Source organism: Amblyomma americanum, chromosome 5 (assembly GCF_052857255.1).
Source record: "Amblyomma americanum isolate KBUSLIRL-KWMA chromosome 5, ASM5285725v1, whole genome shotgun sequence".
NCBI lineage: Eukaryota > Metazoa > Arthropoda > Arachnida > Ixodida > Ixodidae > Amblyomma > Amblyomma americanum.
In genome coordinates this window covers 183,824,376-183,849,081 of record NC_135501.1, presented here as the reverse complement: position 1 = coordinate 183,849,081, position 24,706 = coordinate 183,824,376, and the positions used below count along the sequence as shown (strand labels likewise).

The 24,706-nt window shown below is 47.9% G+C and overlaps 1 protein-coding gene across 1 annotated transcript; it reads left to right on the top strand.

The window, feature by feature from the left end:
* Positions 1–5: 5 nt before the first annotated feature.
* On the top strand, positions 6–23,810 carry LOC144133145 (uncharacterized). The gene is made up of 5 exons (XM_077666007.1): positions 6–1,149; positions 14,007–14,136; positions 17,860–18,005; positions 19,768–19,900; positions 20,691–23,810. Exons 1-5 carry the CDS (start codon positions 1,092–1,094, stop codon positions 20,941–20,943), a joined length of 720 nt encoding a protein of 239 aa, XP_077522133.1. The 5' UTR covers positions 6–1,091; the 3' UTR covers positions 20,944–23,810.
* The last annotated feature ends 896 nt before the right edge of the window (positions 23,811–24,706 follow it).

The following is a 24,706-nucleotide window of genomic DNA, read 5'->3' as shown; positions in this document are numbered from 1 at the left end:
CATGAATCTCCAAACAATCAACTGCGAACTACCTACAACGTGGCTATGTTCGCCTTCTTGAGACTCGCTGCTGCAATGACGCCCCGGAGGCCTTCCTTTATCGCTGCAACTATACTTGAACTGTTTTCTTGCATTTGATCGATTACGCAACGCCATATCGGTGCCAGCTTAAGTCGCGCGCCTACAAGTTGCCAACTGCGCACATTGAACACTTTGTCTGCGTCGTATTAGGAGCTTGTCGTCTGTGCTGTCTTGCGCTTAACTACGGTCAACTGCCTAGCATTTCCTTGCACGAACGCCAGGGAGCCGAGAAAAAGGGACGTCCGCATTGCCTTGACAGTTAACCGCTTTGCGTTAGGTTACTCGACGTGACTCCTCTCTGCAAATTCTCCTCGGCTCTCTCTTCCTCTAATGGACCTCTAGGCGGGGTTTTTAAGAAGCTGTCCTCATTAAAACACACGGCTACGTGCCATCACGCAACTTTGCCAACTCCACGTGCTGCCAACAACACGAACGCAAAAACACAAAGTACTACACGCTAATAGTAATATGATGGTAACTATACAGGATGCTCGGAACCTTGTTTTAAACACTGGAACTTTTTGTAGCTCATCGTTTACAACTCGGCAGAAGAGGAGGCAGACTAAAGCGACGGGTGGGGTGGAGAGGTGCATCTAGGTCCTGTCCTTGCCGAGCCGTTCGTCGGCCGTCGTAAGCTGAGATCGCGAGACAAGACCCCCCCTCGCTCGAGGTGGGTCCCTCTTTCGTCTCGGAGACTGTTCCGCTCACTGCCCTCCCGACGACGCCGTAACGGAGTCAAGGTAACGCTCCCTCCAATCAAGGAAACTATCGCTGGCACGGCGCGCCGTTGAAAAAGCGCCGAACCACGACCAAGAGCGACGCTGGGGGGGGTGACGACGTGTTGCTTGCTAGTGTGTGGTTGCGGCGGCTAGCTGCTGCTGCTGGTTTTTCGCTCTGGGCATTGCGAGGCCTGTTTTTCCAGGGAAGTTGCTGCGCCACTGTTACGTACGCGGCGGTACGGGCAGAAGCCAAGAAAGGATTTTCTTCGCGGCTTCGCAGAGACGAAGAGGATGCGGTATCTGCTAGCTATACTTGGTTGCGCGGCTTTTAGCCCGCTCCTGTGCGCTGGTGAGTGACATTTGCTCTCGATATCTTTTTTTTCGCGCTTAATATATAATAGGTTTACCCTACCGACGCACGAGAATCCGCCGTCCATGTTCAAACGCAGCGTAGGTAACAACGTTGCACTTATCGTTGCGATCTGGCGTGGCTTATCACTGCCATCACCAGTGGGCGGCCTCTTTCAATGACGGTAATGACGCCACATGCGATCCATCATCACGTGATTGATCCTTGAGATAATTATCGTCTTCGTGACACCTTGCTCGCTCTGCTAAGAAAAGATAGTTGTAGATATTTCTTCGCGCCTCGTGATTTTACCGATGCCTTCTAGCAAAAAAAGCAAAGATAACCAAATGAGTTTTTTTTTCGTCGGGGATAACGATGAAAGTAAGGTTCCTGTGTAGTATACGGCCGCAAAACACATGGACTAAAAGAGTGTTACTATTGAATCTGCTTTGAAGCAGCGACTATGTACGACAATATGTAGACTGGTGAGTGCGCATGCGCGTTGAACTTGCGCCATCTGGTATGGAAAACAAAAAAAAAAACTCGTGTTAAGCCTCTAACGGTAAATGGGTGCAAAAAGGACCACTTCAGCAAGAAAAAAAAGTGAGAGAGAAAGACGCACATGTTCTGCAAGTTGATACACATAAAACGCACTATTTCGTGAGTTGTGTGCGGGCGGAAATGTTTCTCAGCGAGTTACAAGTTTACGATAAATAAGTATAGAACGCGGAAACCTTCCATACTCCATAAGTTCCATAAACTTTGGGAAGCCCTCATTTTCCGCCTCTTGGTCTAACGTTTGTGTTTTGCCCACTTTACTGAGCATTACATCACATCAACATCTTCCGGTAGAGTCGACTTCTCTCTCAGTCTATTTTCCTCGTATGGTTGCGCAGTTGTGTCGCAGGAAGTCCAGAGTAGTCAGACCGGTATAGCTATTCGAATAGAAATTCTTTTTTTAGCAGCTAACTTGGAAGCGCGCCATACTTCGCCGCCACCAAGTTCTCTGGCAGTTGCAAGATAAACAAAGCGTAAAACCTTTCGTACCGATCACATCCACAAGCTATAGCTGTATCTTACCAGTGCTCACCTACGGGGCAGAAACGTGGAGGCTAACGAAAAGGCTCGGCTCAAGTTAAGGACAACGCAGTGAGCTATGGAAAGAAAAGTGACAGGTGTAACATTAACAGACAGGAAGCGGGCAGAGTGGGTGAGGGAACAAACGCGGTTTAATGACATCCTGGTCGAAATCAAGAGTAAGAAATGGGCTTGGGCAGGGCATGTAATGCGAAGGCAAGATAACCGCTGGTCCTTAAGGGCAACGGAGTGGATTCCAAGAGAAGGCAGGCGTAGCAGGGGGCGGCCGAAAGTTAGGTGGGCGGATCATATTAAGAAGTTTGCGGGGATAGGGTGGCCGCAGCTGGCAAAGGACAGGGTTAATTGGAGAGACACGGGAGAGGACTTTGCCCTGCAGTGGATATAGTCAGCCTGATGATGATGATGATGATGACATCCACAAGGGCGTGCGCAAGAATATTTCCTTTAGCATCTGTTTAGGCTCAACTACTCCATGACACACGCCGAATTCATCACACCCCGTGAAATGTTCGCAGCAGCGCCATCGTTTCGTTGCCAGGGGCTATGGATAATCGAGCTTCCGGAAGGGGAAGTAGATGGTTCCTTATAAAGGCCTCCTGTGGATCTAGCGCCGACAGTTAGGGGAACCTAGCGGTGGCTCACTGGTTAGCGCACTCATCTACTGAGCCAGAGGACGCGGACTCGAACCTCGCCGCGGTGGCCGCGTTTCAACGGAGGCGGAAAAAGAGGCGCCCGTGTACTGTGCCATGTCAGTGCACGTTAATGAACACCAGGTTGTCGAAATTAAGCCGGAGCCCTCCATTGCAGCGTCCCCCATTGCCTATGTTTCTCTTTGAGACGTTAAGCCTCATATATACTACGTAAAAGGTAAATTCTGAAGCGAAAAGGCGTATTTTGGTGCTCGCTTGTGCAGATTCATTCCGTTAGCATGCCAGTCAGTTTATTGTCGAACATTCGTTGTATTCAGAAACGTTCTAGCCTCGTCTCTTGAAAAAATGCATTCGAATTGCTAAAACCCCCAAGTAACCCGTTTTTCTACTCTAACTCATCCCTCAACCTTACTGGTACCTGCGACCAAGTTCCCTTTCCGTTTGTTTACTTATGTATTTACTCTCAGAGACGAAGCATTACAAAGAGGATTGGGTGAAGAAAACAACAACAGGAACAGAATTAGTACAGTATCACCACGTTATGTGATTCACCAACACTCTAATAGATCAGCCATTGACTGCTATGCGGATTACGTGTCGGGCCCTTTCCTACTATTACCTTCCACCAACATATCATCAACGGGTGTTCGGTGCGGAATCTGTGCCGTTTTTCTTTCGCACAGTTTTATCCCCTTACAATTAAACGGGTGCACATGAGAGCCTCAAACCACTAGAATCGCCTGAATTAGGATATCTACCTAGTTGGCGTGCCAAGCTTCAGGTTTTTGCTAGTCGCGGTTACCCCTCATTAGCACGCTTATTTTAGCTTAACCCTTTTTCGGAGTGAGTGAGTTGAGGTGTTAAATGCTACAGGTGGGGTTAGCCTTGCTTTATCTGCCGGCAATTGCTCCACCGTAGCGTCCCATCTATATTAGCAATGTCCTAAAGCCAGTCGCATCTACCCCGCTATGCGCACAGTCTCTTGTAATAACACACATTCTCTCCCACAGTCACCATCTATGCACACAATAAATCCACACAGTCCACATCACAGTCCACTCCAGAAGTCACCATCTGTGCACATATTCAGTCACAGTAGAACATAGGCCATTGTAGTGCTACAAGCCATACACACATTCACTCATAGTATAACGTAGTCCACTCCGGAAGACACCATCTACGCACACATTCAATCACAGTAGGTCGTAGTCCGTTCCTGCTGTCACAATTTAGAAACAAGATCCAGACACATGATGACAGTTGGCTTCCGTCATGTATGTCATAACGAGGCCCTCTTTCCCACTCTTTCGGCTGCTTAATAGGTAACGAGGGCCTCGATCCCGGCAGTCTTGTTGCCATAAGTAGCATAAGGGGGGTTCTTGAACAGCTTCCGCCCTCCCCGTTTAATCACCTTCCTACGTGGCACTCGCGGTAATACAGGGCGTACTACGTCCGCCGCCAGAAGTTTACAAAAAGAGGTCCCAAAGTTTGGCACTATATTGGGACGTCTACAGTAGAATTATCTTGAAAAAATAAGCACCTTATTAATCTCCCATTGATGAACGCCACAAATAAAAAAACATACATCCCATATGCTCCTTGGCTTCGGAGACTGTCGGCTTCCTTCATGTATGTCATAACGAGCGCCCCCCCCCCCCTCTTTTCCATTCCTTTGTCTACTCCTTAAACAGCAGGGTCACGAATTCACGACGTACTGTTTGCGCACTGTGTACTCATTGCTACATGGAGCTTGCATGCAAACTTGGATGTCAGCAGGTTCCCAGTAGCCGGTGCTTTCCGATCAAAATCTTTGGCGCTTTTATGAGAAATCTGCGCGAAGAACGACGGGACTCAAATTTGCGACTTTCAGCCAGCGTTTACTGATCCGGAGTTCCCGGGTTCGAACCCAACCGCGGCGGTGGCGTTTTTATGGAGGAAAAACGCTAAGGCGCCCGTGTGCTGTGCGATGTCAGTGCACGTTAAAGATCCCCAGGTGGTCGAAATTATTCCGGAGCGCTCCACTACGGCAACTCTTTCTTCCTTTCTTCTCTCAGTCCCTCCTTTATCCCTTCCAATACGGCGCGGTTCAGGTGTCCAACGATATATGAGACAGATACTGCGCCATTTCCTTTCCCCCAAAAAAACAATTATTATTATTAGCCAGCGTTCAAGAAACCTTTAACATCTTTTGCTTGAAGAATTTATGTCCTGAGACAATAAATCTCGCTTAAAAAAATTGGGTAGTATATGAAAACATCTCTTCGATAAAAAAATGGTCAGCTCTTCCTTGACCCTCGAGTTAGTTCTGGCCATTAGCGCTGTTTTTCACACTATTAATGTCAATTGTTTTGAATTCGTGACTGATTTGTGATACTGATTTCTGAAATTTAAGGGGTGCTAATAAATTGGTCATATTGGTTTTAACGAGAAGACGTTAGCTAGCATAGTGTAGAGGTAATTTTTCTTTCTTCCTTGTTTGATAATTTCAACATAAATGGGCTAAATCTGTGCGGTGGTATTCTTTTCAACCTCAGGCACTTCTTACATGTAAAATGGTAATGACGACGCCTATTTGATGCTCTTTTTAGGTGCTAGAACTCATGCGGCTCTTCGCCACCCTAATTTCTTGAATTGCAGGAAACTTAAATCTAGTGACTAGTACACAATGTTGCAGATGTACAATCTGTGCAAAGTTGATGTTCTGGCTGTTGACAAGGCAGATGACAATGTCAGTGACACGATAGCGCCAAAAGGGCTAACTAAATTGAGTGCTCTAAAATTATGAAACAATCTATAATTTAATATCAAACTAAGCTGTAAATAAACTTATTCCACTACTATGACACCAGCATAAACCGCGGAGAAAGTGTTCCAAGGTAGGAGCGAATTAAGAACCGCCGTGGTTAGTCTAGACTTCTGAAGCGTTGAAACGTATTGCTTGTTTTAGCACTTAATTTGGTTTGGTTTGGTTTATGGGGGTTTAACGTCCCAAAGCGACTCAGGCTATGGGGGACGCCTTAGTGAAGGGCTCCGGAAGTTTCGACCACCGGGGGTTCTTTAACGTGCACTGACATCGCACAGAATTTCGCCTTCATCGAAATTCGACCGCCGCGGCCGGGATCGAACCAGCGTCTTTCGGGTCAGCAGCTTAGTGCCATAACGACTCAGCCACCGCGGCGGCTGCTCTTAATTTACCTGCCGCAATATTATATCTATTCATTTCTGCTATCGCGTCTATCCCTCTGATATTATTGCCAGACACCACAGCAGCTGTCAACTATTTCGCCGTTCGTAACTTGTTCAGTTTCTTTTGCTGCCCACGGGCGCCACTACAGTCACATACCCAACAATTTAGGACAACATCATTTTTGAGCGGCAAAGAGTTTATGAACGCAATTTTATCATATATTGTAAGATCTAACTATAACATTGAATATATCCGCAGATATCCCGTCGGCAGACTTGTATTTTTTTGCTGTTAAAGTTTTTTTGCTATCGTCAAAGGCGTTCGCGTCTGGTTTTCCATGAAAGCCTAAACTGCTTGTTGCGAGCAATGGAAAAAAAATGTTTAAAGAAAGATTTTGTTACGCATCGGAGGAATCGACCATTACCTTGAATATTTTCACAGTACTTCACAATTTTTCGTCAGTCAAAAGTTTTGCTCAAGGATGTTGACGCGGCTGACCTCCGAGTTTTATCCCAGTCAGAACACGTACCGCAGTTCAATAGGATTGGTTCTGCTGCGGCGAGTTTCACCACTCTATGATCAATGAGCTCTGCTGTCATCAGCAGGTTTGATTGTGCATGCGTGTTCTAAGAAAGATAAAAAAAAATTACCACGGGCCAGCGAGCGTCCTGTCCTGGAGTTAACGTTGCGAGAATGTCAATACGCGACCTCTGTCGGTCGGGACAAAAACCTCAGTGGCGGGACGGAAATGAGTGAAACGAAAGGTAGAAGAGTGCGTCACGCTCCGAAAGCCGGACTTAATAAACGGGGTTCGCTTTTCTCTGTCCCGATCTTTCGAAACACGCAACGTATGCAAGACCGGAGATGGGGGTCGCGCCATCGTAACTGGAGGGGCAGGACCGTTTAGGCTGCCCAACTGGGCGGAACCGTCTTGCTCTTGGACGGCTGAGTGTGGCAGGGAAGGCTTGTGATTTCGTTCACTCCTTGAACCGATGCCCGAGTGGCGTCTTAATTATAGGTCACTCATTCATCACTGGACCGCACAGCTGCTCCTTAGAGGCAACACAGCAGTGAGCAAGGTTAACCGGTGTCGAAAGATAGCACGCCAATGCAAGCACTGCACCGTGGCAGCTGAAGAAAAGAGACACAAGGAAAGAAACAACGATTCCAGACTAAACGTGCTATATAACGAAGAGGTACTGACCCGAATTTAAGAGCCATAAGATTAGGGGTTAGCAGAGGTCAAAAGTACAAAATTCCGGAGGGGATACCTATGCCCTGCTTTAAGAGTATGGAGCGATAGCTTTAATGAGTTAACGACCATATACCCTTGCAAAATTTTTAGACAGTCTATAGACTGTACATAGACTTACGTCTCTAAAGTCTATAGACTGTCTATAGACAAACCCTATAGAACAGCTTACAGGTAATACAAATCCTATACAAAGTCTATAGACAATCTATAGATTTATGGCCATATACTTTTGGCAGACTTTTGTCTATAGGCAGTCTACAGACTGAAAAGACAAAAAGAAATATCTATAGGGTGGCAATAGAGTCTATAACATGTCTATAGACTATATACATGCCGTATTTGTAAGGGTATGCGGAACTGGGGATATCTCTACTTTGTATTCACAGATCCCTCGGAATCCTCATACCGCCCCTGGCGCAGTGGTGCAGCTGATAAGCGATGCCATTGTCTTCTTGAGCACAACAACAACAACAACAACAACAACAACAACAACAACAACAACAACAACAACAACAACAACAACAACAACAACAACAACAACAACAACAACAACAACAACAACAACAACAACAACAACAACAACAACAACAACAACAACAACAACAACAACAACAACAACAACAACAACAACAACAACAACAACAAAATGTAGCCCATCTCTTCGTTCAGAGCAGGTGCAATCAGGAAATGATCGCATGAAAGGTGTGGCGCACGTTAGGTTGGCTCCATCTCGAAAGCCTTGGCTTTCAGAGTGGCTCCTGCACCTCGGTTGGTTCGGCAAGGGGCGTTAAGCCCTCTTTTTTACAGGTGTGTCGCGCCTGTTCCCTGTTTACCATGCAGCTAGGGCGCACATGAACGCAACCTTTTAAATCTCAGTTCCTTGCCCTTTGTTCTCCACCAACACGGCTTCCAAGCGATCTGGAGAGGGAATCGGAGTAACACACATAATGCTGCCTCCTTCCGACGGTTACCCGATCTTCACGGTCACTCTTTTGCTTTTCAAGCACTGCACGACGGGCTTCAAGTCACGGCGCACCTATTCCTTGAGCCTGCGTCAAGCTGCATACTATTTGAACAGAAAGTTCCGCAAGTTCCCTTCATGTTCGGCCTCAAATTTTTATTCACATTCGCCCTGAGCTTCACCGTGCTTTCTGGGCGATGTTCGCCGGAGATTGCCGAGAACGGAAGCTAAAAGCATTGCACTCTGCAACAGATTTCTCGCAAATGCTACATTGCGCTTATGTTTTTTAGAAGTGAAAGTGCGGAAATCGCGCGCGTGCGCGCGCGCTTGTCCGTGTGCGTGAGCGCATTGTTACAAGGACCGGTAGAGAGCACGTGCCTATAGGAAAGGGACGAGGAATAGGAGAAACTTCCATTCAAGAAAATTGTTTTTTGATTACAGGAAATGAAACCCGCCGCGGTGGCTCAGTGATTAGGGCGCTCGACTACTGATCCGGAGTTCCCGGGTTCGAACAATACCGCGGCGGCTGCGTTTTTATGGAGGAAAAACGCTAAGGCACCCGTGTGCTGTGCGATGTCAGTGCATGTTAAAGACCCGCAGGTGGTCGAAATTATTCCGGAGCACTCCACTACGGCACCTCTTTCTTCTTTTCTTCTTTTACTTTTACTCTCTCCTTTATCCCTTCCATTACGGCGCGGTTCAGGTGTCCAACGATATACGAGACAGATACTGCGCCATTTCCTTTCCCCCAAAACCAATTAAAAAATTAGGCAGTGACTTAGCTCTGGTTCAGCCTGGATATACAAGCGAAAAGCTTCAGTTATGCTTGATTTGACGTCATGGTTATGCTTCCTAGCTTATCTGGTATTGTATACATTGTTTATCTATAGGCGTGGACTTGGTTACTCAATGGCATATGTTTACGAGTAGACACAGAAGCGACAGTATTAAACTTCCTTATTGTTGTTGGACATATTGTCTTGCAGTTTCTCTACAGCCATAAAGACGGCCCGGTGATCCGAGTAGTAGCAAGCGGCTGTCTCTATGGTTTCGCTGTTGTGCAGCCAACTCCCAAGCGAGTACTTCTGGATCGGACGAATTTAGTTTCTCAGCTTTTTTGCGTAGTCTAGCAGCAGCCGCACTCTCCTTCCCTTCCATGTCGAGTGCACACGCCTATTCTCTGGCAAGCGCATTATGTAGCCTCCTTGCGCATGCACATGACGCACATGGGCAGTAGCGCGCGGCTGCGCCGAAAGGTCAGGCGACGGCTGCGGCAGCGGCGAGGAGCGACCACCTGCGCGGCGCGTGACGTCACTCGTTTTCGCGCATGCGCATAACTCACCAGCCGCCGCCTGCGCCGTGCGTGACTTCACTCGTGCTCCGACATACGCCGGCTCGCCCGAAGCGCGGCGTTGACTAGCGTAGTGAAGCTTTTCACTGCAAAAAAAAAAGGACGGTAAATGAGCAGTAGCTGTCTCTTCAAACCTGTAGCTTAAACACAACGATTAACCAGCGACAAACGATCATTACTTCGTAGTTTACGCTAGTAGAGCAGCTCTGCTCAATTATGCAATAATAATAATAATAATTGCTTTTTGGGGGAAAGGAAATGGCGCAGTATCTGTCTCGTATATCGTTGGACACCTGAACCGCGCCGTAAGAGGTCTAAAGGAGGGAGTGAAAGAAGGAAGGAAGAGGTGCCGTAGTGGACGGCCCCGGAATAATGTCGACCGCCTGGGGATATTTAACGTGTACTGACATCGCACAGCACACGGGCGCCTAGCGTGTCGCCTCCATCGAAACGCAGCCGCTGCGGTCGGGTTCGAACCCGGGAACTCCGGATCAGTAGCTGAGCGGCATAGCCACAGAGCCACCGCCGGGGGCAAACATTTAACGCGACAGCGTTAAGGGCTCCGTGTCGCAGAAAAGCCGTCGGCGTCGGCGGCGTTGGCTGTGAACCAAAAATCCCAGAAGCGTCAATAAATAAAACCAAGTAGGAAATAGGTCAAGTTGGGGAATCGAACCATTCGTTTTAAGAGACGCGACAGCAGTTTGCTGCGTTGCCAAGGGGTCCACGAAACGCCATCGCCCTTTCGGCGCGGGGCGTGGCCCGTTGGGCAATTTAAGGAAATGGCGCCTGTCTCACATATCTCGGTGGACACCCGAACCGGCGCGTAAGGGAAGGAAAATGAAATTAAAATTGGTTTTAAGGAAAGGAAATGACGCCTGTCTCACATTTCTCGCTAAGGCAACGCTGCAACACGCTGTCGCGTCTCACTATTAAAGACGAAGCTTAAGCGTCCTCCTTTACCCGCCGCGGTGGCGCTGTGGTCAGGGCGCTCGTCTACCGATCTGGAGCACCCGGTTCGAACCCGACCGTGGCGGCCGCGTTTCGATGGAGGCGAAACGCAAAGGCGCCCGTGTGCTGTGCGATGTCAGTGCACGTTAAATATCTCTAGTGGTCGAAATTATTCTGGAGCACTCCCCTAGGGCACCTCTTTCGTCCTTTAATCTCTTTCTCCTTTATCCCTACCCTTACGGCGCGGTTCAGGTTTCCGCCGATATGTGAGACAGATACTGCGCCAGGTTGGAGGCTAGCCCACGACCGGTATCCGAACCTAGCACTTCACTCTGACCTCTGTTGTCCCAGCGTTCGGAGGCGCGTCTTCGTTTCAGTCCTCAGTGCGCAACCAGCGTCGCGGTCGAACGCTCACGATGACACACTAATGCTTTCGCCTTCGCAGCCCGTAAGCGGCCTTAAAACTTTATTTTAATGTTGGAGTGGCTTTTAAATCGAAAGCTTTACTGGCCGCGCACTTGCGATTTCGCCGTGGCCACTCTGAGGAGGCACATGACGTCACAACGGGCGCCTCACATATCTCGGTGGACACCCGAACCGCGCTTCCTTCTTGCCCTCCCCCCTTTATCCCTTCTTTTACGGTGCGGTTCGGGTGTCCACCGAGATATGTGAGACGGTTACTGAGCTTTGCGCGCTCTCCGCGCCATCTGGCATGAGGTCGCACCGAGCGGCTCGCCGCCGCAGCCGCTGTTTGGTATGACGTCACACCGCGTTATTTGTCGTCGTGCTCGCTTCCGCTCGCTTCGCCAGCTGCGTCGCATGCCTGATAGACTGATGAGACCTCGCGTGCGCCGCAACCACAGTTGTGTCGTCTTTAATGCGACAGCAACATAGCTAGACAACCAGACTAACCTGGACTTGCAATCAAGATTAACCAAGGCTAACCATGCTATGCCTTAGTTTTCGCTACGTATATCCTGGCACAGCCAGGCTAAGCCACTGCCAATTTTTTTTGGGGGTCAGCAACTTGCCAATTTGTCCCCAATCTCTGTCTCACTCAACGGTGGACACTCCAACCGCGCAGTTAAGTCAATAGCCGAAACGAAACGGATAATTGTACTCTGGGACCAACAACCAAGCTACCAACCGCTGATGACTGCCGTCCATGTGTTCGCTCTGTTGTCCTACTGTGCTACAGTACGCGTACAAGTGAACTGGTTGCACAGTGAGCTTTAGCATAAATATTTCAATATCCTTCAAGAGCCCTCAGAGACAGCCTTTAAGAACACCCGATTTTGATGCACGAGTGAGACTTTCTATTGGGCGCAGACACTGGAATAAATTTTTCGCAAATGCTACATTGCGCTTATATTTTTTATAAGTGAAAGTGCGGAAATCGCGCTCGTGCCTGCGCGTGTGCGCGTGTGCGTGCGTGTGTGCGTGCGTGCGTTGTTATAAGGACAGGTAGAGAGCACAAGCTTGTAGGAAAGGGACGAGGAATAGGAGAAACTTTCATTCAAGGAAATTGTCTTTTTTTTAGGACAGGAAATGAGCAATAACTGTCTCACTTATCTCGGTGGACACCCGAACCGCGCCGTAAGAAAAAGGTTAGAGGGAGTGAAAGAAGAAAGGAAGAAAGAGGTGCCGTAGTGGAGGGCTCCGGAATAATTTTGACCATCCGGGGATCGTTAGCATGCACTGAAATAGCACAGCACACGGCGCCTTTTGCGTTTCGTCTCCATCGAAACGCTGTCGCCGCGGTCGGGTTCGAACCCGAGTACCCCGGCTCAGTAGCTGAGCGGCCTAGTCACTGAGCCACCGCGGTAGGTAAACATTTAACGCGACAGCGTTAAGAGCCCTGTGTCGCAGAAAAGCCGGTGCCGTCGGTGTCGGCGGCGTTAGCCGTGAGCGAAAAATCCCAGAAGCATCAATAAATAAAACCGAGTTGGATATAGTTCGAGTTTGTGAATCGAAACGCTCGTCTTTAAGAGTGAGACGCGACAGCAGGTTGCAGCGTTGCCAAGGGGTACACTGTACCCCGTTGGACAAGTTAAGGAAAGGACGCCTGTCTCACATATCTCGGTGGACACCCGAAGCGGTCCGTAAGGGAAGGAAAATGAAAGGAAAATTGGTTTTAAGGAAAGGAAATGACGCCTGTCTAACATTTCTCGCTAAGGCAACGCTGCAACACGCTGCCGTGTCTCACTCTTAAAGACGAAGCTTAAGCGTCCTCCTTTACCCGCCGTGGTGGTGCAGTGGTTAGGGCGCTCTTCTACTGATCCGAAGCACTCGGGTTCGAACCCAACCGCGGCGGCCGGTTTCGATGGAGGCGAAACGCAAAGGCGCCCGTGTGCTGTGCGAGGTCAGTGCACGTTAAAGGTCTTCAGGTGGTCGAAATTATTCTGGAGCCCTCCCCTACGGCACCTATTTCTTCCTTTCATCTCTCAGTTTCTCCTTTATCCCTTCGCTTACGGCGCGGTTCAGGTTTCCGCCGATATGTGACACAGGTACTGCGCCATTTCCTTTCCTGAAAAACCAATTTCCTCGTTTGTTTGCTTTCCTGTATTAATAACCATGGGGTGCATTTTGCTTCTAGTTTCACATGCGAAGTGAGCACGTAAGTTAGATAAAGGGAGATGGCAAGAAAGGATAGCGGCAGAGGATTAACTTTCCGAGACCTGTTGATCTGGCTGGCACTGAAATTCAGGAGGCGTTGTACAACCAAGCGCTTTTCACACAAAGCTTTGGGTCTCATTACAGTCTACTAAGCAACAAATAATGACTAATGGTAACGCAAGCATTCACACTACTGCCGTAAACAAAAATATTTCAGCCGATTTAGCTTACTCGGCCAAATTCGATGTGCGCTAGCGCACATCGAATTGCGCACAGATTAAGTTGAAGAAGACGACATGCAATGCACAGCGCGAGAGAGTAGCTGTTTATGTGCCATCGATTTTCACTTTTGAGACAACAACAACAACAACAACAACAACAACAACAACAACAACAACAACAACAACAACAACAACAACAACAACAACAACAACAACAACAACAACAACAACAACAACAACAACAACGACAACGACAAGAACAACAACAACAACAACAACATGAGGGGCTTATTGTTTCCGGCGATATCATGGTGCTCTAGTACAGTGGCCAGCGACGGTTATCCGTTCGCGCCGCCATGGCTTTGAAATTCAGGCGCGGCGCAGTTAGGGCCATATTTTATTTCTGCAGGTCTAGCTAGCTTCAGACGCTCAAAGAGACAACGGGTAGTTACGGAATTGGAAACGCTAGTGGTAGCGCACTAAAATGCGTAGGATCAACGTAGTGCTCTGACTCCACCGGTTCTTCTTGCTTTCTGACCTTCCATGACCTTTGCCCTTCTCCCCGTACAGGGGCAGCGTATGTTCGTGATGATCCGAACTGCGGTGACGGCGCCATCGATGCCTGCGGCACCGAGTTCATCTCGTTCGGCCACGGACCACGTCTGCCTGAGAATGAGACGCATCTCGCCCAGAGCTGCAAGTGAGTCAAACATTCGGGTCGGAAACGCGGGAATAGCTGGAGGATAAAGAGAAGGAAGAGTAACCCAAAGAGAGGATACAGTTATTTTTTTAAGACAAATTTTCACCCATGTCTGCCTTAATTGCGTCAATGTGTCACTACTGTATGAATGTGCAAGGCACTATGGCCAATCATCCACTTCGGGTATGTGCCACTGCACCAGAGGCCAACAACAACAAGCGGTTACTGCCTGACTAATTTTCTGTCGGCTTTTATCGCAGAAATATATTGTACGCTTGCATGCTACATTTTTGTTTGTGAACTCAGTCTTGTGACCGTACTATAGTTTATCTGGATATGAATTCTAGTCTTAAGGTGATTAAAATAGTTTTCACGTCCTGTATACAAGGCCGCAGAAGCGCGAGGATAGGCAATCCACGCTACCCAGGTGAACTTAGAACAAAAATGAAGAACTGGTAGATGAACAAGAAACAGGGAACCTCGAGCGAATGCAAGGGCCTTTGTGGGAACTTACAACAACAACAACAACAACAACAACAACAACAACAACAACAACAACAACAACAACAACAACAACAACAACAACAACAACATGGGAGCTCCGGTGAGAACGACACCCCAGAGATGGGAGGTGAGTGGGGAGGGGTAATATCCCTTATAAATCCCAAGCACGATCGATGGGAATGAACTTCTACAGTTGCGGCGGCCACTGTATCGAGGATGCATCTGCAACTTTTTTTGGCCAGGAATTGGAAAGGGGAAGCGCGTTGGCAACTCCGTAATGAACAAAATTCATTCCTAGATGCAAGCGCCCATACATACAAAGTGAACAAAGAAGAGGAAATCTTCAGGGTGCTTGCCAACGTTTCGACAAAGTTTCGTCAAGCGCACATATCAGTCGTACAGCGAAAAAAGCGATAAACAGGAGTAAAAAGGGTAGAAGCATTGAGAGAAGGTAAGAATCTGGAGACCAATCATAGAATGAGTGCGTGCGTGCGTGAGCGGGCAAAGTGGTCCGGCCCGCTTATGCTCGGGCCAGTGGTACCGCACCACGCCAATCGCGTGCATATGCTGCGCGGGCAGGACTGAAGGCAAAATTTTCTTCTTTCGATTGGGACGAGTCATTCATTCTTGGTAAGCTTCTAAAAAGGATATTTATTTTTATTTATTCATTTAAGATACCCCTAGGGTACAGATGTACGTTACAGAGGGGAGGGGCGGATACAGTTTATACAACGTCAAGACAAGGTTTAGATAAAATGTGTACAAAGTAAAGTTAGCACATGAAGAAAACAAAATAAAACAAAAGAAAAAGAACAAAAAGGTACAAAATGTAATTTCTAAGGCAGCATTGGTGTCAGAAATATAACAAAAATATAAAAACGCAACAAGGCACACAGTACACAATTAAGATAGACAAATGAAAAGGGATTTAACACTAGGCAAAAAAGAAGCTTTGCAACGCGGATTTAAAGTTTACTTCTCCAGTTATACTTGTTAGTGACGCAGATAGGTTATTCCAATCATTACAGGTCTGGGGAAAAAACGAGTTAGAATGGGCAACCGTGTTTGAGTGTGAGTGCGGAATGTTGACCTTTTGACTGTGGTTACGGCGATATGAAATGTATGAGGGGGTTGAATCCTCAAGGAGCGCAGTGTTGAGTTATGGTGGTATATTTTATGAAAAAGTGAGAGGCGAGATAGCTTTCTTCGAGTTGATAATAGCGGGAGATGCAAGTATGCTTTCATATTAGTAACGCTGGCTGTCCTTTGATAGTTATTTAAGATGAACCGGGCTGAGCGATTTTGCACTGCCTCAAGGGACTGCATGAGGGTTACTTGGCCGGGATCCCAAACAGTAATAATAATTGGTTTTTGTGGAAAGGAAAATGGCGCAGTATCTGTGTCATATATCGTTGGGCACCTGAACCGCGCCGTAAGAGAAGGTATAAGGGAGGGAGTGAAAGAAGAAAGGAAGAAGGAGGTGCCGTAGTGGAGGGACTTTGTCACCCATGGCTCTCGGAATCTCCAATACCGTGAGCGAACTGATCGAAGCAACCCTCACCGCCCAGTATGAGCGGCTCTCACTCACACACGCTGGCCGAGCGGTACTGCAGCAAGTTGGGATCTCCCCGCCGAGATCGGCCCCAAGTTACGCTGAACTTACATCGGAATATCGCCTAAATCTCCGCATTCCTCCCATTCCCAAACGGATGCACCCGGAACACCATGCCGAGAGACGGGCCGACCGGGCTCGTCAGTTCGAGAAACGCTTCAGCGGACGTCCGGACGTCACGTATACGGACGCCTCTTACCATCCATCGAGGCCAGCGATGGTGGCGGTAGCTCTCGCCCCTCACCGCAGCTGGTACACAGCCTGCAGCATTCGCAATGCAGAAACAGTCACCGCAGCTGAGGAGGTTGCCATTGCGCTCGCGCTAGCCGACCCTAATACCAAAGTCGTCATCAGTGACTCTCAACAGGCTATTCGCAATTACGATGCTGGCCGTATCTCTTGCCAGGCGTTACACATTCTACGTTCTACAGCACCCTCTTCCACATCTCGCTTACTTCTTTGGGCTCCAGCCCACGAGTCGCTCAGCGGAAACGCCCAGGCACACACTCTCGCTCGAGATCTCAGCTGCCGAGCCGAGAGTATGATCAGCCACCCTGCTTCCGCTGACACTAATATCCCACGCGCTTCACTATCTCTACTCACCACTTACACGGACATACTCCAGCACTACAGACTCCAAAGGTGCATATATCCTCCCGCACACCGCGATCTAACAAGGCGCGAGGCCGTCCAATGGCGCAAACTACAAACTGGCAGCTTCCCACACCCCCTCTTATACAGCAGGATCTTTCCGGAACAGATAGCCCCCATGTGTAAACACTGCTCAACTCCGGCCACACTCATACACATGGTGTGGACTTGTCCACATTACAACAGAGACAACGCAAACACCCCAGAGACGTGGGAGTCTCTCCTGTGTACTTCCAAGCCAGCAGACCAACGCTGGCTTATCCAGCGCGCGGTGGAGGCCGCGGCATCCCAAAGGATTCCCTCCGACCTCCTCTAAGTCAGCGCAACCGGTCCTTTGACTGGTCCCCTGTTTTTGGGCGCAATAAAAGAGTTTACCTACCTACCGTAGTGGAGGGCTCCGGAATAATTTCGACCACCTGGGGATCTTTAACGTGCACTGACATCGCACAGCACACGAGCGCCTTAGCGTTTTTCCTCCATAAAAACGCAGCCGCCGCGGTCGGGTTCGAGCCCGGGAACTCCGGATCAGTAGCCGAGCGCACTAACCACTGAGCCACCGCGCGGGTATCCCCAACAGATGATGTGTATTCGAGTTGTGGACGAATGTAGGTTGTGTCCATTATAAATTTTAATGATGATGTATAAGCTGGCGTACTTCTGAAGCCTTGTAACAGCGAGCACAGGGACCCTATATCAAATATTTGCACCAGACTCTTGGAACGGACTAGCCGTGTATCGTCTATAGTTGTGCGCTTATGCGTGCATGTATGTGTATGTGTTGTGCTTATGTTTTTATTGAAAAAAGAACGCAGCTCGAACTCTAAAGATCTGAGTACGAAGCTCAACTTTAGTAAGGAGGTTGGAGGTGGAAAAGTGTGAAAGTTTTTTTAGTCGTTCCGATGAGTGAGATCGTATGGCTGCTGGTTAACACTATACGTCTCCTCCGTTTCGTGCAGGCGTCAGCTGAAGGGCATCGAGTGCGCCAACGAGTACTCGGAGCGCTGCCTGCTGGGCTTCTTCCGGGGCTCCGCGGTCACGGCGTTGATAACGCTGCAGGAGGAGACGGAGAGGAAGTGCGACGCTACTCACCCGGACCACAAGCGTAACGTATATGCCACGCTGTACAGACCTCCGCCCGCAAGATTGCCCTATATAAGATCCCGGTACAGGAGGACGCTCTGCGTTGTTCCATCTGTGTGGTCGCTCAGGTTTGATTAGCTCGCGATTTACCGCACGAAAAGATGGCAAGTTATTTGTCTATGGGCGTTGAAGTTCAAAAACGAGATCCAAAATAAAGGAGTCACGAAGCAGTTAAAAAGAAAAAAAAAACGGTTAAGAGCAGGTAATACAGCACCAGCAGTGCCATAATCCGCCTTTTTCACACAGTCGTTCTGCGCATGCGGGCCTATTCTCCACCAGCTCCCTGGTTGAAAACAAAACCGCCAGTTCCTACTGCGCATGCGCAGCTCATCTTAGTTACAGGCGCATGCGACAGATGGCGGCAGCAGTCAAGCGCACACAGGCCACTTCGCAGGTGCAGCTGGCTTCTCGCGGAACCGGATCGCGTCCACGTTTTCCACGTGCGTTTGTTTTCAACCAGCAACAGACCAATCATTGCCACACTCCCCAGAGGTCGCGACATCTTGTGAAAAATGCGGATTGCCACCAAATGCGCTCGTATATGGCATGCGTGAATTTATAAGAGATTGGCCTTCTCCGCGTTTACTGGACCCCGCGGCAGTGGAGCATTTCTCTTTCAATCAAAATAGCGGAAAACGACGATGTTTTCTATGTGAAATGCTTTTTTCAGTTTTGTTTCAAGCTGTATGTAGCAGCGCAGTGGGGTACCACACGAGAGTTGTACATCATTGAGCTGCGAAGCGAAGAAAGAATACTGTAACCACTGGGACTACACAAAAACTACACAGTCTTAGGAAGCCGGTATCCGATGGGCTAGAGGGCTCCCATGGTTAAGTAAGCACAGCTTTAAAGTGGGGGAGGAAAGGCGAAGAGAAACCAGAAGGGTGCCGTGGTCTGCTACCTCGCTTTGTGGAAGGGGATGTGAAGACATGTAAAGGGGAAAGAAAGGGATATATCAATCATAAAGGAAGTAAGCTAAGGGGACATGCACACTTCACAGTCACGTTTCGCACAAGCACGATATGCAGGGAGGAGAAGGAACAGGATAAGAAACAAAAGGACAAGATAAGGAGGCTCATAAGTACCCAGTATAGCTGTGACTAAGGTGGGGAAGAAAGCGCTTGAGGAAACTGGCAGAGGGCCCTAGTTCAGTATTGGACGTCATATTGTCACGTGGTGGGGACGTTGAAGAACACAGTAGCAATACTTTGAAAGACAAAACTAACTTTTATTGGGCGAACCTGTGCCCACAAAAAGAGGCTACACTTACAGCACAACGGTAGCGGCGAACACGGTCGGCGATCGTCGAAAATCTGATCCGCGGGTCAAGCGCGTCGGCTGCTATATAACAGTCGTCGAATGTTCCAGACTAATCGTTGGGACCCGCGTGCCTTCCACAAAGTTCTACACCATTCGCATGAGGCGATGAAATCAGATAACATAAGGTTCGTCTACAACAGACAGCGAATAGAAGCATCGATGACTTGCCAGAAACTTCGGATAGATGCAGGCGCGTCCCGCGCTGTGCGATAACACTTGTTAGGCGGCAAAACGTCGTCGCCCGATAAAGATAAGTACACGTGTCAATATGATTATAGATGATGATGACGATGAGAATGGCAACAGCGAACCAACGCTATCTGGAGCCGTATAAATATGGTAGACGATTCGTACAAACGAGTTGGTGTAGCCTTTTCTTACTGGCTATTGCTTTGACGGCGCAGGCTACCTGAAGAGCGCCCCCTGCTTGAACAAGGCCGGTGACCGGATCCACAAGTGCGTGCAGAACTTCCGCGAGGACCTCTACCGGATCGCTCTCAATGCCCCGCCTAAGGAGAAGATACGCTACGCTTGCTGGTTCGTAAAGAAAAAAAACAAACAAAAGAAATTCGCCTTTGTTAGAACCATATCACTGTAATTTGCCTGGGTCAGGGTCAGTTAAGAACGGGGACACAATGCCAAGACGCAGCAGGTTAATTCAAAGAAGCCGTTAAGAGTTTATTGGTCAAAGTGGAGATAAACCTGAGCCCAATATAGAACCTTGCTCGAAAGGCACGTGACGTGCTGGAATTATCTCAACCTTCATTACGGTGATTTGTAGCTTGAGGGGTGTCGTATGTTTACGATTATAAGGTTGAACAGCGAACTCAGTTACCTAGAAGCTTTTAATCAAGGCTGACACCCATATTGGTCTCTAGGGTAGCGAACGGTGGATAGTACAGGCATTCAACCGAATATAAACCGATCGAGGAGCGGCGTCATGGGCAAAACTCCCACTACGACTTGATAAAGTTTCCGGGTTTGAACCCGACCGCGGCGCCTGCGTTTCGATGGAGGCGAAACACTAAGGCGCCCGTGTGCTGTGCGATGTCAGTGGACGTTAAAGATCCCCAGGTAGTCGAAATTATTCCGGAGCCCTCCCCTACGGCACCTCTCTCTTCCATTCTTCTTTCACTCCCTCCTTTATCTCTTCCTTTACGGCGCGGTTCAGGTGTCCAACGATATATGAGACAGATACTGTACCATTTCCTTTCCCCAAAAACCAATTATTATTATTGTTATTATTATTATTATTAGATCAAGATATTTTAGTGGCACTAGCAAACGGCGTTAATAGCTCATCTTTGTTTCGACCTTTCTTGCGCAGCGAGTACAGCAAGATGTTCAGCTGCAAGCAGACCAGCCTGAGGGAGAATTGCGGCGACCCCAAGGCCCTCCAGTACGTCCGGGAGACGGCCGAGCACATCCTGCACAACCTGGTCAAGGTCTTCTGTGGCCGGTACGAGAGCGGCTCGGACGAGTGCGGCGCGCTCCAGAAGCTCCCTGCCCTGGACCCGAACGAGAACGCCCCCAAGAGCTTCATCCTGCTGCTCAAGTCCTTCGCCGCATCCGTGCCATGAGACCGGAGCGCCCTCTACTCTCATCTCCAGCGCAATTCGCCTCTCCTGCAGCACAGCCTCGGAAGTGGCAGCACTACACTTTCGTACACTTATCACAACTGCAGCGGCCGCGAACGTAAAAAAAAGAGATTATCATTGCTTCTTAAACTTTCGCCTTTAAGATCAAACTTGTTAAATATGAAACAAGTTGCTCGCCATATGTTTCAGGTAGCGAATCATGGATAATTTAGGTATCTTAGAAAAGCAAAGAACTGGAAGCACGGCAGAAAAAAAGCTCAGCAGGCTAGAATACATTCAAATTTTTCAGCGCGAATGGAAGAGGTAAGGGATAAAAAAGGACAACAAAAACATGGTCATCGCGCGCCTCACTTCTTACTGTACTGGTTTATTAGTGCTTGAAAAACATGAAAGAAAAAGATGCATTAATTTCCTGCTCGTCATCTTTAAAGAGAGGGGTATGCTTAATGTTCCTAAAGATATAGAATAAAGTGCAGGTAATCATCATCGAAGGAGATGATTGCAAAATGGACACTTCGCTGAAAGCACCACACGCGATAAACCGAATTTCGTTGCACACGATATGAACACAGAACAGATTACTACACCGCGGAAACGACACGCAGAATCTCTTCTTCACAACTTTCAATGATTTAGAAAACTGAAGTTATTAGCCAAAACTATGGCACTATATTACAAAAAAGAAAAGCTCGAAGTAAAAACGTTTATTTTACCAGTTTTCCTTCAGACTTTCACAAAAGTTTTCATTAACTGTCTATTGGTGCAATATATGATTAGACATAACCAAGATTGTTTTCGCGCCAAATGCAATTCGAATGCATGCTTTCCTTGGCTACTGACGTTTCGTTCTAACGCATTTTCATGACCATCCGGGATACTAGCATAAATTGTCTTAATGTCATGTTCATGCCAACCACGCTACATTTGCTGCTTGTTTGTCTGAACACTAGCTTTCAAAAGCGATAACTCTACCACATCAACGGTTTGTGTAACTGTCTGTCTATTCAGTCTCATACCCTGTATACCGCTCGCCTAAATATTGCATCAAATGACGTCACTGTCACCTAACCCAACCTAACCCAAGCACCTAAGTGTACCACGTGAAGTTTAAATTAAAATGCTTATAAACGCAATGAGCCCCACGCACTGAAATCGCTGCCGTTGCACGAATGCCGGTGTTACCACAAGAGCAGGGCAGGCACTTAAACGAAAGCAAGTAACATAGCCAGTGCACGCAACAGTGTTCCTCGCGCCGTTGTAGCCTCCCTGTGTTAAATGTTGTGTCACAAAATTTAACCAAAGGAGGTAGCCGTGCTTGCTGGCGCAATACAGTGAGATTCGCCATTTACTTCCCAGAATAGATCGATGACACGTGCTACTATATCCGAGAGGCCCCACGCGATCAAAAGTGCTGTGAGCCCTCCTCAACCACGTGACGTCTTAGTAGCACGAGTATGTAGGTGTCGCTTATTTCAAGCTTACTTCGAGAACATATCGCCGATGTGACCTGTGAGGCGCCAAGACGAAGGCACACTTTCTGGTTTGCGCCGGATTGAACAAACATAGAATGAATCCCTAGATCTTCTATTTTAACATTTTTTTTCTATTCCTCCCCTCACTGCGTGCTTCAGGTGTGCGACCAGAGTAAAAGAAATGTCACGCCATTTTTTTTTCTCTTTAAACCCCGCACTACTTTTCTAACTCAGCTTTAGTCGGTTGGTTGAGACGGGGCCGGCACATCAAATATCACCGACCGCAAAAATGCTGCGTGGGAAATTACCTCATCTACGAAACCATTAAGTTCATTGTGCAAAATAACGTTTTTTTCACTGTGTAATTTTCTAAGTATAGCGCCCACAAGCGTAACGAAAATGTAAGGTCATCCTCCCTTACTGCTATTTTATGACGTAATATTGCAGCCTGCAGTGGGGAGAGTGCTGTCAGCAGCACTAATCGCAGCCGCCGCTAGTGCCACAACTAAAGACAGCAGTGGTAGGGGGAACCTGGTTGTAATACATATAACGGCTCCGGACAGTGCCCTTTCAGGTGAGGGGGTGGGGGGTGGGGGGAGGATGCCCTGGAAAGCGCAGGTCGAGGGTAAACGATGGACATAATTTTTGTTGTTGGAAGCAAAAAAAAGGCTAAATATTCTAGATTTTATTTACCCGATCCTGTTATGCGTGTAGGAAGAATTATTTCGGGCAAGACCACTCATAGGGCACCTTGCAGACTTCAAGGTGCTTCCTAACGCTGCAACAGGGTGGTTCAGTGCCGCTTTAAACACACTAATAACTGTAGTTTGGGAAATTTCTTTACACGTTTAGTCATGCCTTACTTTGCAAATGATGTTTACATACCACCTTCATGTCATTATACATCGATCATGTGAACATATTGGCAACACATCTTGATTAAAGTTTAACACAAATGGCACACGCTCAGCCACTAACCCAATACGCAGTTTTTCTACCGACATTATTTTTATGCAGACGCAAAAACAGTTGATATCTTTTCAAAATTTGACATTGTCATCAACGACTTGTTTTCATCAATCCAGCCTGTGGGAACAGGGGTGCGCCTCCAGTGACAGTAATTAAAAAGATGTTTCTTTTTACTTAAAAAAAAGGAGCATGCAAAACTTTTGGTTTTCTTTGGGGGCAGGACTAGTCTACGGCTCAAAACACCCGCACCAGTAGAAGCCTCGATGTTTATCAATACTCGAAGTGCAGCCTTTTCAGTCATCTCGCAAGTTCAGTATTAAAGGCTTTGAGAATGCTGTGTTTCAGCTCTACGCCAATGTTCACGCCCATTTATTATGAGACAATAAAGAATGTTTCGTATTGCGTGTCACGAATGTGTCTTTTAATTTGCGAAACTTTATGCATTTTTCGTGGTTTCAAAACACTTTCTCTGTCATCAGTCACAGTGACGGTCTAACTGCATGTATCCTTTCGTGTCGCTTATCTTGAAAAACCGCCTAAAAACGCTTCAAAGAGCATGGGAAACAAATACTATAGGTGTCGTGAGCACTGGTAGCCAAAAGGAAAGGTGAGTGACACAACAAATTTGCGAAGACAGACTTGTCACTTGCGCATAATAATAATAATTGGTTTTTGGGGAAAGGAAATGGCGCAGTATCTGTCTCATATATCGTTGGACACCTGAACCGCGCCGTAAGGGAAGGGATAAAGGAGGGAGTGAAAGAAGAAAGGAAGAAAAGGTGCCGTAGTGGAGGGCTCCGGAATAATTTCGACCACCTGGGGATCTTTAACGTGCACTGACATCGCACAGCACACGGGCGCCTTAGCGTTTTTCCTCCATAAAAACGCTAAGACGCCCGTGTGCTGTGCGATGTCACAACTGGAAATTGCGCGACTAAATTTAGCACACATTTGGTCGTTAATAAAGAAAACAAAGCAGAACTAAGCATTCTCTGTTCGCTCTCTCTTTTCCTGTGTTTCAGCCTCTTTGGTGGTGTGCATATACGTATCCAGTAACAAGTATCTCTACCCCCCCCCCCCCCCCTCCCTTGTTGCCGTTTGAGATGTGAACATCTATTGGACGAAGAATGCGCGACCAGTTGAAAAGTGCTCGAAGATGTTTTCGTCCAGCAGTTAAACCCAACAACGCGCTTAACAAACGCGGGAGCTTCGACAAAGTGAAAACCGAATGCTCTTGTGCAGTCATATGGCGAAAATATGCTCTGCATGAGCAGTTAATATCCCTAGTATGCATGTTCTTGGTA